We start from the raw sequence: 12321 nt of genomic DNA on the forward strand, positions 1-12321 counted from the left end.
ACTCTACGAGCCGTACGGCGGTGGCGTCAGCCAACTCCGTGGTTTTGCGCAGAGCCCTGTGGTTGAGAGAATGGAAAGCAGATTCTGCTTCCAAGAAGTGCTTAACCAGTTTGCCTTTTTCTCGTGACCGATTGTTTGGGGAGCGTTTGGATGACATCATTAAACACTCCAAGGGTAAGGACTCATCCTTACCTCAACACAGACAAAACAAGCCCCAACAAAGGAGGGGTCAGTCTGGTTTTCGGTCCTTTCGAGGCTCAGGCAGGTCCCAATTCTCCTCGTCCAAAAGGACTCAAAAGGATCAGAGAGGCTCAGATTCTTGGCGGACTCAGTCACGCCCAAAAAAGACAGCAGGAAGAACCGTTACCAAGACGGCTTCCTCATGACTTTCAGCCTCCTCTCTCCGCATCCTCGGTCGGTGGCAGGCTCTCCCGCTTTGGCGGCATTTGGCTGTCACAGGTCAAAGACCGTTGGGTGAGGGACATTCTGTCTCACGGGTACAGGATAGAGTTCAGCTCTCGTCCTCCAACTCGTTTCTTCAGAACTTCCCCACCGCCCGACCGAGCCGATGCTCTGCTGCAGGCGGTGGCCGCTCTAAAGGCGGAAGGAGTGGTGACTTCCGTTCCTCTTCAGGAACAAGGTCACGGTTTTTACTCCAATCTGTTTGTGGTGCCAAAGAAGGACGGGTCCTTTCGGCCCGTCCTGGATCTAAAGTTGCTCAACAAACACGTAAAAACCAGGAGGTTCCGGATGGAATCTCTACGCTCCGTCATAGCCTCAATGTCTCAAGGAGATTTCTTAGCATCAATAGACATCAAAGATGCTTATCTTCACGTGCCGATTGCGCCAGAGCATCAGCGTTTTCTACGCTTCGTTATAGAAAGCGAACACCTGCAGTTCGTAGCGTTACCTTTCGGGCTGGCAACAGCCCCTCGGGTCTTCACCAAGGTCATGGCAGCAGTAGTAGCTGTCCTGCACTCGCAGGGTCACTCCGTGATCCCGTATTTGGACGATCTACTTATAAAGGCACCCTCTCAAGAGGCATGCCAACACAGTCTGAACGTGGCACTGAAGACTCTCCAGAGTTTCGGGTGGATTATCAACTTTTCAAAGTCAAATCTAACCCCGACCCAATCACTAACATATCTTGGCATGGAGTTTCATACTCTCTCAGCGATAGTGAAGCTTCCACTGGACAAGCAGTGCTCTCTGCAGACAGGGGTGCAATCTCTCCTGCAGAACCAGTCCCACTCCTTGAGGCGCCTCATGCATTTCCTAGGGAAGATGGTGGCAGCAATGGAAGCAGTCCCTTTCGCGCATTTTCATCTGCGCCCTCTACAATGGGACATTCTCCGCCAATGGGACGGGAAGTCGACGTCCCTCGACAGGGATGTCTCCCTCTCTCAGGCAACCAAGGACTCTCTCCGATGGTGGCTTCTTCCCACCTCATTGTCAAAAGGAAAGTCGTTCCTACCCCCATCCTGGGCGGTGGTCACGAGAGATGCGAGCCTATCAGGGTGGGGAGCAGTGTTTCTTCACCACAGGGCTCAGGGTACGTGGACTCAGAGAGAGTCCACCCTTCAGATCAATGTTCTGGAAATCAGAGCAGTCTATCTTGCTCTGCGAGCCTTCCAACAGTGGCTGGAGGGCAAGGAGATCCGGATTCAGTCGGACAATTCCACAGCGGTGGCGTACATCAACCACCAAGGGGGAACACGCAGTCGACAAGCCTTTCAAGAAGTCCGGCGGATTCTGACGTGGGTGGAAAACACAGCATCCACCATATCCGCAGTTCACATCCCGGGCGTAGAAAACTGGGAAGCAGATTTTCTCAGTCGTCAGTGCATGGACGCGGGGGAATGGTCTCTTCACCCAGACGTGTTTCGAGAGATCTGTCGCCGCTGGGGAACGCCGGACGTCGATCTTATGGCGTCACGGCACAACCACAAAGTCCCGGCATTCATGGCCCGGTCTCAGGATCACAGAGCTCTGGCGGCGGACGCATTAGTTCAGGATTGGTCGCAGTTTCGACTGCCTTATGTATTTCCTCCTCTGGCAATGCTGCCCAGAGTGTTGCGCAAGATCAGGTCCGACTGCCGTCGCGCCATTCTCGTCGCTCCAGATTGGCCGAGGCGGTCGTGGTACCCGGATCTGTGGCATCTCACGGTGGGTCAACCGTGGGCGCTTCCAGACCGCCCAGACTTGCTGTCACAAGGGCCGTTTTTCCATCTGATTTCTGCGGCCCTCAACCTGACTGTGTGGCCATTGCGTCTTGGCTCCTAGCGTCTTCAGGGTTATCTCAGGATGTCATTGCCACCATGAGACAGGCCAGGAAACCAACGTCCGCCAAGATCTATTACATGTCTTGGAGGATCTTCTTATCCTGGTGTTCTGATAATGGTTTTACTCCCTGGCCTTTTGCCTTACCCACTTTTCTTTCATTCCTTCAATCCGGAATGGACAAGGGTTTGTCACTCGGTTCTCTCAAGGGACAAGTATCGGCGCTATCCGTATTTTTTCAAAAGCGTCTGGCCAGGCTTCCGCAGGTCCGCACGTTCCTGCAGGGAGTTTGCCACATAGTCCCACCTTACAAGCGTCCGCTGGAACCCTGGGACCTTAACAGGGTGCTAACGGCTCTTCAGAAACCACCTTTCGAGCCGCTGCGGGATGTCTCTTTATCACGTCTTTCGCAGAAGGTGGCATTTCTAGTGGCAGTTACATCACTACGTAGAGTGTAGGAGCTGGCAGCTCTGTCATGCAAAGCCCCCTTCCTGGTTTTTCACCAGGATAAGGTGGTTCTGCGTCCTGTTCCGGAATTTCTCCCTAAGGTGGCATCTCCTTTTCATCTCAATCAGGATATCTCCTTGCCTTCATTTTGCCCTAATCCAATTCACCAATGTGAAAAGGATTTGCACTCATTAGATCTAGTGAGAGCACTCCGGTTCTACGTGTCTCGCACGGCGCCCCTGCGCCGTTCAGATGCGCTCTTTGTCCTTGTCGCTGGCCAGCGTAAGGGTTCGCAGGCTTCCAAGTCAACCTTGGCTCGGTGGATCAAGGAACCGATTCTTGAAGCCTACCGTTCTTCTGGGCTTCCGCTTCCTTCGGGGCTGAAAGCCCATTCTACCAGAGCCGTGGGTGCGTCCTGGGCATTGCGGCACAGGGCTACGGCTCAGCAGGTGTGTCAGGCAGCTACCTGGCCTAGTCTGCACACTTTCACGAAACACTATCAGGTGCATACCTATGCTTCGGCAGACGCCAGTCTAGGTAGGCGAGTCCTTCAGGCGGCGGTTGCTCACCTGTAAGAGGGGGTCGTTTCGGCTCTTTTTATCGAGGTATTCTTTTACCCACCCAGGGACTGCTTTTGGACGTCCCAATTGTCTGGGTCTCCCAATGGAGCGACAAAGAAGAAGGGAATTTTGTTTACTTACCGTAAATTCCTTTTCTTCTAGCTCCTATTGGGAGACCCAGCACCCGCCCCTGTTCCCTTCGGGCTGGTTGTTCTTTTGTGTACACATGTTGTTCATGTTGAATTGTTCTTTTGGTTCATGGTTTTCAGTTCTCCGAACATCCTTCGGATTGAATTTACCTTAGACCAATTTATAAGTTTCCTCCTTCCTGCTTTTGCACCAAAACTGAGGAGCCCGTGATGCACGGGAGGGTGTATAGGCAGAGGGGAGGGGTTACACTTTTAAAGTGTAATACTTTGTGTGGCCTCCGGAGGCAGAAGCTATACACCCAATTGTCTGGGTCTCCCAATAGGAGCTAGAAGAAAAGGAATTTACGGTAAGTAAACAAAATTCCCTTCTTGAGCCTCTTAGGGAGGTTTCTTTGTATCGTCTTTCTCAGAAAGTGGCCTTTCTGGTTGCCATAACTTCTCTCAGGAGAGTCTCTGATTTGGCTGCGCTCTCCTCGGAGTCACCTTTTTTGTTTTTTCATCAAGACATGGTGGTTCTCCGTCCGACTCCGGACTTTCTTCCTAAGGTAGTCTCTCCCTTCCACCTTAACCAGGACATTACCTTACCTTCCTTCTGTCCGGCCCCTGTTCATCGCTTTGAAAAAGCGCTGCATACCTTAGATCTGGTGCGTGCTCTCCGGATCTATGTGTCTCGCACCGCTGCGCTTAGGCGGTGCACCTCTCTTTTTGTGCTAACCACAGGTCGGCGCAAGGGCCTCCCTGCTTCTAAGCCGACCTTAGCCCGTTTGATTAGGTCGACCATTTTGGACGCCTACCAGAGTACTCAGGTGCCTCCCCCGCCGGGGATCAAGACACACTCGACCAGAGCTGTCGGTGCCTCTTGGGCTTTTAGGCACCAGGCTATGGCTCAACAAGTTTGTCAGGCTGCCACTTGGACTAGCCTGCATACCTTCTCGAAGCACTACCAAGTGCATGCTCATGCTTCGGCAGATGTGAGCTTGGGCAGACGCATCCTTCAGGCGGCTGTCGCCCATTTGTGAAGTTAGGTTCTGCCTACTTCTTAGTTTTTCTGTTTATTTCCCACCCAGGGACTGCTTTGGAACGTCCCAAGGTCTGGGTCTCCCAAAGGAACGATAAAGAAAAAGAGAATTTTGTTTACTTACCGTAAATTCTTTTTCTTATAGTTCCGTATTGGGAGACCCAGCACCCTCTCTGTTGCCTGTTGGCAATTCCTTGTTCCGCGTGTTATCACCGGCTGTTGTCATGGACAGAGTCTTCGGTTGTTCCGGCTCTTGCTCTGTTCTACTTGTGGGTGGCTATTCTCCTTCAGCTTTTTGCACTAAACTGGCTGTGACTGGCTCAGAGGGAGGAGCTACACTTTTAAGTGTAGTACTTTGTGTGTCCTCCGGAGGCAGAAGCTAAACACCCAAGGTCTGGGTCTCCCAATACGGAACTATAAGAAAAAGAATTTACGGTAAGTAAACAAAATTCTCTTTCTTCATCGTTCCTTATGGGAGACCCAAACCATGGGTGTATAGCTTCTGCCTCCGGAGGACACACAAAGTACTACACTCAAACGTGTAGCTCCTCCCTCCTAGCATATACACCCCCTGGTAGCCAGTCCTAGCCAGTTTCAATGCTTTGTGTTCAGGAGGTCACACACACATGCATTCTCTGATTTTTGATTTTTGATTTTTTGGATTTCAAAGTTTTGGAAGAAAAGCGGGTCCCATCTGGACTCCCGGCATGTCCCTTCTCACCCCACTGTGCCGGCGGTGCTGTTAAGGTTGACTTTACAAGGCTGGAGCCTTCACATGCCGCGCTCCTTCGCCATCCCTTGGGGCCCTGGCTTGAAGTGGGAGCCATCACGGTTCTCACTGCTTTGCAGGAGACCGGTCTCCATCCGCAGCCCTGTTCAGGATCCTGTCGGACGGAGCGTTTAACCCCCCCCAGGGACCTGGCACCTGCGTCTCAAAAGCTAAGTATGAGACGTTTTTACCACAGAAAGTGGTCTTTCCAGGGTTCCCTGTACTTTATTTATTGGGGGGAGTGTATTATATGTCTGGGGTAACATTTCCGGCCGGTTCTCCAGTTTTCACTGGAGAACCGCGCCGATGGTGCCTGCACGCTGGCCGCATGTTTAAATCTAGGCCCCGGCTTTGCCTGAGGCCTAGTTTCGGTTTCACTCCCCCTGCATGTCAGTCATGCAGAGGGACGGTGTGGCTCCGCCCAGCGGCTGTTCAGCACAGGGAAGGGACACTCCTCACTGAGGAAAGATTCCCTCCCCTGTATGCCTCATTTGCCCGCTCTCAGAGTAGGCCCCGCCCCCTCGCCTCGCTCCGGTCGCCATTTTCTCAGCGTTCTCAGTGTCTGCATAGGCACAGAGATACCACATTGTGACAAGTTGGGGCCAGGGCTGGGGGACTGGAGGCATGGAAATGTATGTTAAACGGTCTGGCAGCCACAACCTCCAGTTGTGCAGCTGCTTATATTCTCTGTTTATATACTCTGCTGGGGTCATTCTGGAGATGCATTCCCTCACAGAGCCCCCACTTCTGCAGCATGTCTCACATCAGAGCAAGGCTGCAAGGCTGTTCTTAATAGGCACTGCATGTAGACTCGTACTAGGGGTTGGCTGTACTGAGCACATAAACACAGTGGTCCCTCAGCCTGGAGGCTCGTCAGTGGTCCCTCCAGCTGCTCCGGGGGTGCTGAGCATGCATTAGCCCCCTTCTCAGGGCGCTTCTGCTGCTACGGCTCGCTCAGCAAGCTCTTAGAGGTCTCTTCATCTGGTTTCAGACCCCGTCCTCCTAAAATGGAGACGCAGGGTCCCCTGTCCTTCCCCGTCCCGCAGCTCTGATTCACGAGCTGACTCACTGGACGAGGAGGATGTCTTTACTGGGGGCTCGGACGCTACTTAATGTACCATTGATCTGTCCGAAGGTGACGCAGATGCTAATGATTTGATTGCGTCCATTATATTTGTACTGGAACTCAATCCGCCTGTATCAGGGGAGTATCCCTCTCTGGCAGAAAGGCATCAGTATACCTTAAGAGAACAAGGAGTGTGTTCCGTACCCACTCCAGTTTTCAGCCCACTGTGACCAAGCCCAGAGCCTGTCCTGACAGACGCTCCCAAAGCGTGGTTCTGATGACTGTTTCCTCCTTCCACCAGAGGTGGTCAAGGAGTGGGCTCATTCACCAAGGGTGGTCCCTCCGGTGTCTAGTATTTCAGCCCGGATAGTTGTATCAGTGGCTGACGGCACCTCTCTAAGGATCCCCCTGTACATTAATTCTGTACTGGACCTCAATCCGCCAGTATCAGAGGAGCAAACTTCTCTGGCAACAGGACACCAGTTTACCTTGCCTAAGAGAATAAGGAGTGTGTTCCTTAACCACTCCAGTTTTCAGGCCACTGTGACCAAGCCCAGGGTCTGCTCTGGCACACGCTTCCCAAAGCGTGGTTCTGATGACAGTTTTCCCCTTCCACCAGCGGTGGTCAAGGAGTGGGCTCATTCACCAAAGGTGATCCCTCCGGTGTTTAGACTCTCAGCCCGGACGTTGTTTCAGTGGCTGATGGCTCTTCACTTACGGTTTTGCTGTCCGCCAGTTTGTCCTTCTGGCCAAATCTGTATGGAGGCGGCAGGGGCCTCGTTCTCCCCATTTGCAGCAGTGTGGCTTTCAAGCCATCTCTGCTTCTCTAGAGGAGATGCATTCCCTCATAGGGACTCTTTGCCCGAAATGGTTGCCTTAGCTTCCAGACTTCAGTCTTTTCATCCTATACCATGTCTGCCATGCTGGAGGCTCTCACCGCACTGCGGTGGCCTCGGCTAATTTTCTCGCTATCCGCAGGCTCCTGTGGCTTCGGAAGTGGAAGGCGGATGCTTCTAAAGAAGTTCCTTGCTGGGCTCCCTTTTGCTGGGACCAGACTGTTCGGGAACAACTGGATGAAATTATTAAGGAAGCTCCTGGCGGGAAGAGTTTTCTTCCATGCCTCAAACCTAAACCAGGAAACCTGTCCAGGGCAGGAATCAGTCGAGGTTTCGTTCTTTTTGTTCCTCCATCTGATCGTTCTCTTAGCCCTCGGCCTCGCCCACTGGCTCAGCCAGGGATCGTAAACCCAAATGGCGCGCGAGAAGACCGCAGGACATGCTGCCACTAAGTCAGCCTCCTCCTGGCTATCTGGCCACGCCAGCAACGTCCTTGGTCGGTGGCAGGCTCTCCCACTTGGCGACGTATGGTTTTAACACGTCTCCGATCAGTGGGTGCGAGATACCATCTCCCACGGCTACAGGATAGAATTCTATCCAGCCCGCCAAACAGATTTTTTTCTGTCAACTCCCCTCTGCTCCAAGGCCGCCGCCTTCTCACAGGCTGTGGCATTCTTGCAGGCCACTGGAGTAATTGTACCGGTTCCCGACTGGGAACGGTTCTGAGATTTCTGCTTAAATCTATTCCTAGCACCCGAGGAGGGCGGTGCCTTCCGACCTGGATCTCAAGCTTCTCAAGCATGTTCAGGTGCGGCAGTTTCGCATAGAGTCTCTGCGATCAATCTTTGACCCAAGGAGATTCCCTAGCATCCATCGACATCAGAGATGCCTATCTGCATGTGCCAATCGCAGTTTCACACCAGCGTTGGCTACGTTTTGCAATCAGAGTGGTCCAATTCGTGGCTCTTCCCTTTGGGTTAGCCACGGCCCCTCGAGTATTCTCAAGGTCGGGGCAGCTGTGATTGCGGTCCTGCACCTCTAGGGGTTGGCAGTGATTTTTTTTTGTCCAGGACAGCCTTCTACTCTGGGTTTTCATCCAGTGCAGACTGTTAGCGGAGTGCCTCGCTCACTCTCGCCACTCTCACCAATTCGGGTGGTTTGTCATTCGGTCCAAGTCGACTCTGACTTCGACCCAGAAGTTCACAGACCCAGAGACGCAATTCGAGACTCTGTCGGCCCTTGTGAATATGCCCTTAGTCAAGCAGCACTCCCTCCGCGGGCGGTCGACGTCGTTCCTTCAGGCACCTAATACAGGTGCTGGATCAGATGGTGGTGTCAATGGAAGCATTCCCTTGCCCAGTTCCATCTGCGTCCTCTACGCCTGGATATTTTCCGCTGTTGGAACAGGCGGACTTCCTCCTTCCACGGGGCGGTGGCTTTGCCACAGACCAGGGGCTCATTTCAATGGTGGCATCGTCCCCTCTGTCTCAGGGACGCTCCTTTTTGGCTCCGTCCCGGGTGATCCTCACCAAGATGCTAGTCTATCCGGCTGGGGAGCAGTATATCTCCACCATAGAGCGCAGGGCACTTGGACTCTGTCCGAATCAGCCCTCTGGATCAATGTGCTGGAAATCAGAGCTGTGTTTCTAGCTCTCTAAGCCTTTCACCATCTGTTGGCAGCCAGGCACATTCGAGTCCAGTCAGACAACGCTACAGCGTTTGCCTACATCAACCTCCAGGGCGGGGCACTCAGCCGCCTGGCAATGTTGGAGGTTCATCGCATTCTTCAGTGGACGGAGGGCTCCTAGTCCACCATATCCACAGCCCACATCCTGGACGTGGGAAACTGGGAGGCAGATTGTTTCTGCCGTCAAACCGTGGCTCCACGATCCTCAGGTTTTTGCGGCAGACGCACTGGTTCGAGTTTGGTCCCAGCTTCGTCTGTCCTACGTGTTTCACCCTCTAGTTCTTGCCCAGAGTCCTGCGCAAGATCAGAAGGGAGGGCCGTCAGGTCATTCTCATTACTCCAGACTGACCCAGGCAAGCTTGGTACCCTGACCTGCTCCGTCTGTCCGTAGAGGTGCCATAGCATCTCCCGGACTGTCCAGATCTTCTCTCACGAAATCCGTCCTTCCGCCAGAGCCTACGGCTCTCAGTTTGACGGCGTGGCGTTTGAGTCATGGATCTTGCTGACTTCTGGTATCCTTCCTGAAGTCATCTCCACTATGACTCGAGCTCGGAAGTATCCTTGGCCTTTTGGCCTTGCCGTCCCTCCTGTCCCTTCTGCAGTCCGGTCTGCAGCTAGGACTTTCCCTCAATTCCCTTAAGGGACAGCTCTCGGCTCTGTCAGTGTTGTGCCAGCGGCGTATCGCCCGGCTGGCCCAGGTGCGCTCCTTCATGCAGGGCGCATCTCACATCATTCCGCCCTACCGGCGGCCCTTGGAGCCCTGGGACCTTAATTCGGTCCTCATAGCTTCCGGAACCCCCCCTTTGAGCCTCTTAGGGAGGTTTCCTTGTTTAGTCTTTCACAGAAAGTGGTCTTTCTAGTGGCCATGACTTCCCTCAAGGGAGTCTCTGTTTTGGCTGCACTCTCTTCGGAGTCCCCCCTTCATCAAGTCAAGGTGGTTCTCCGTCCGACTCCGGACTTTCTCCCTAAGGTGGTTGCTGCCACCTTAACCGGGGCATTTTCCCTGCCTTCCTTTTGTCCGGCTCCTGTTCATCGCTTTGAAAGGGCGTTGAATACTCTGGATCTGGTGCGGGCGCTCCGGATCTATGTGTCTCGCACCGCTGTTCTTAGGCGGCGCATCTCTCTTTTGTGCTGACCGCTGGTCAGCGTAAGGGCCTTTCGGCATTTAAGCCGACCCTAGCTCGTTGGTTTAGGTCGGCCATTTCCGATACCTACCAGTGTACTCAAGTGCCTCTCCCGCCGGGGATCAAGGCACACTTGACCAGAGCTGTCGGTGCCTCTTAGGCTTTCAGGCACAGGCTACGGCTCAGCAGGTCTGTCAGACTGCCACTTGGACTAGTCTGTATACTTTTTCGTAGCACTATCAAGTGCATGCTCTTGCTTCGGCAGATGTCAGCTTGGGCAGACGCATCCTTCGGACGGCTGTCGCCCATTTGTGAAGTTAGGTTTCGCCTACTTCTCAGTTTTTCTGTTTATTCCCGCCAATGGACTGCTTTAGAACGTCCCATGGTTTGGGTCTCCCATAAGGAACGATGAAGAAAAAGAGAATTTTGTTACTTACCGTAAATTCTTTTTCTTATCGTTCCGACATGGGAGACCCAGCACCCTCCCTGTTGCCTGTTGGCAGGTTTCTTGTTCCGTGTGTTATCACCGGCTGTTGTTGTAGACAGAGGTTCCGGTTGTTCCGGGTTTTGCTCTGTCTCTACTTGTGGGTGGATGTCCTCCTTCAGCTTTTGCACTAAACTGGCTAGGAATGGCTACCAGGGGGTGTATATGCTAGGAGGGAGGAGCTACACGTTTGAGTGTAGTACTTTGTGTGTCCTCCGGAGGCAGAAGCTATACACCCATGGTTTGGGTCTCCCATGTCGAAACTATAAGAAAAAGAATTTACGGTAAGTAACAAAATTCTCTTTTTTTTGTTTTCCTTACATTTTGTGTACACCACTGATACTCTGTAAATAACCTATCCAAGGTTGGTATCCCCGTAATCGTACTGACCTTGCGAATCACGTTCCCAGGTTATTTTTACTGGACAATTAATACCACAAAAACAATGGTGTTCGACTTGAAGAGGCTAAAATATTCTTCTTCTTAAAGGAACGACAGCATCAAGCAGAGGACAGCAGTTACCTGAATTCCCATCAGTCAAAAGACGATGACCGCAAGAGGATCCGAGAAGAGAAAGCTCGTCAAGCCCGACGGGCAGCCATCCAGGTAGGCGATGATGCCGCCATGGCTTCAATGGTGGTATGGGGGGTCAGTCCATGTTCTCTTCTACATTATATAGGGTGTGATATCATATTTCAAAGGAACTGCAGCTGAAGCGGGCACAGAAAGCCCTGGAAGCCAAGAAACTGGTAGAAGAGGAGCTGGCACTGCTGGAACAGAGCGGGAAGGTGGGAAAGAAGAAGGTCGGCAGGAATCTGGTCAGTTCACCATTACAGAGAAGCAGCAAGTCCAATAATAATAATGCAGGTAAGAGAGGTCACTGGATGGCCTCTATGGATACATTATGGACTGTAGTTCTAGATTCACACATTTAGGGTTAAAGGGTATTTCCCATCTTTAGAGTTATCAGCTACCCATATGATAGATGGTGACATTCTTATTTGTGGGGCTAACCTCTAGGGGCCCCCAATGTACCCTAAAACTGGGCTTTGAAATGCCCCATCTGACTGGAGATATGGCTGGGCATACACACCACTGACCTATTCGTTCTCTATAGCAGAATCCAGGACTCTCCTATTTCCAGTAGTCCCCCATAGAGAATGAATGGAGCTGAGGTCAAGCATGTCCGGCCACCACTCCATTCAGAAGGGACATTTTAGAGCCCTGTTCTCAAGATTGGGGGGGATTCCAGTGGCAGATCACTATCGATCAGCTAGTTATCACCTTTCTTATGGATAGTTGATAACTTATAAAGATAAAAAGTGTCGTTTTAAAGGGGTTTTCCCATTATAGAGTAAGGACATATCTTTGAGATGGGGGAATCTTGTTGGGGTTTGACCTTTGGGCTAAACCACTCATCCTGACAATTAAGAGGACTTGGCTCTGGCTTAGCAGTGCTTGGGCTGCGTGCCCACGATCAGTATTTGCAGCGGTTTTGACGCAGCATACGTCAGCTGCGTCCAAACCGCTGTGGTGTACAGTACAAGCATAGTGGACGGGATTTCTATAAATCCCGTTCCCACTATGCTTGTTTTTTCCGCAGCAAACACAGACCTGCGGAGCGTCTTTCCAGACCGCAGCACGTCAATTATTGCTGCAGAATTGCATGCGTCATCCGTAGGAAGAACACAAGCAGGAGACCGCAGCGCACTGAACCCTGATTGTGGGTACTGACAGCTACGGTCTCCTGCGGAGGAGGCGCGTGGCCCCGCCGGTCAGGACTGATCGTGGGCACATACCCTAAACCTTCACTTTTTACCCTGAACAGTGTCCTTCGGACAACCTGCTGTGCATCCACATTGTACTAAATACAACGTGTCCTATAACAGTAAATTGTCAGG

At 52.3% G+C, this 12321-nt stretch overlaps 1 protein-coding gene across 4 annotated transcripts in view; it reads left to right on the forward strand.

Annotated features, from left to right (window-relative positions):
• Positions 1-12321, forward strand: part of CEP131 (centrosomal protein 131) — a 202330-nt gene that overhangs the window by 55862 nt on the left and 134147 nt on the right. For all 4 annotated transcript variants that reach the window (XM_075350711.1, XM_075350714.1, XM_075350713.1 and 1 more), the window contains exons 9-10: positions 10910-11026; positions 11122-11287. In XM_075350711.1, coding sequence (XP_075206826.1) covers positions 10910-11026; positions 11122-11287 — 283 coding nt within the window. The remainder of the gene's footprint in view (positions 1-10909; positions 11027-11121; positions 11288-12321) is intronic.

This window comes from Anomaloglossus baeobatrachus, chromosome 5 (genome assembly GCF_048569485.1).
Source record: "Anomaloglossus baeobatrachus isolate aAnoBae1 chromosome 5, aAnoBae1.hap1, whole genome shotgun sequence".
Taxonomy (NCBI): Eukaryota; Metazoa; Chordata; class Amphibia; order Anura; family Aromobatidae; genus Anomaloglossus; species Anomaloglossus baeobatrachus.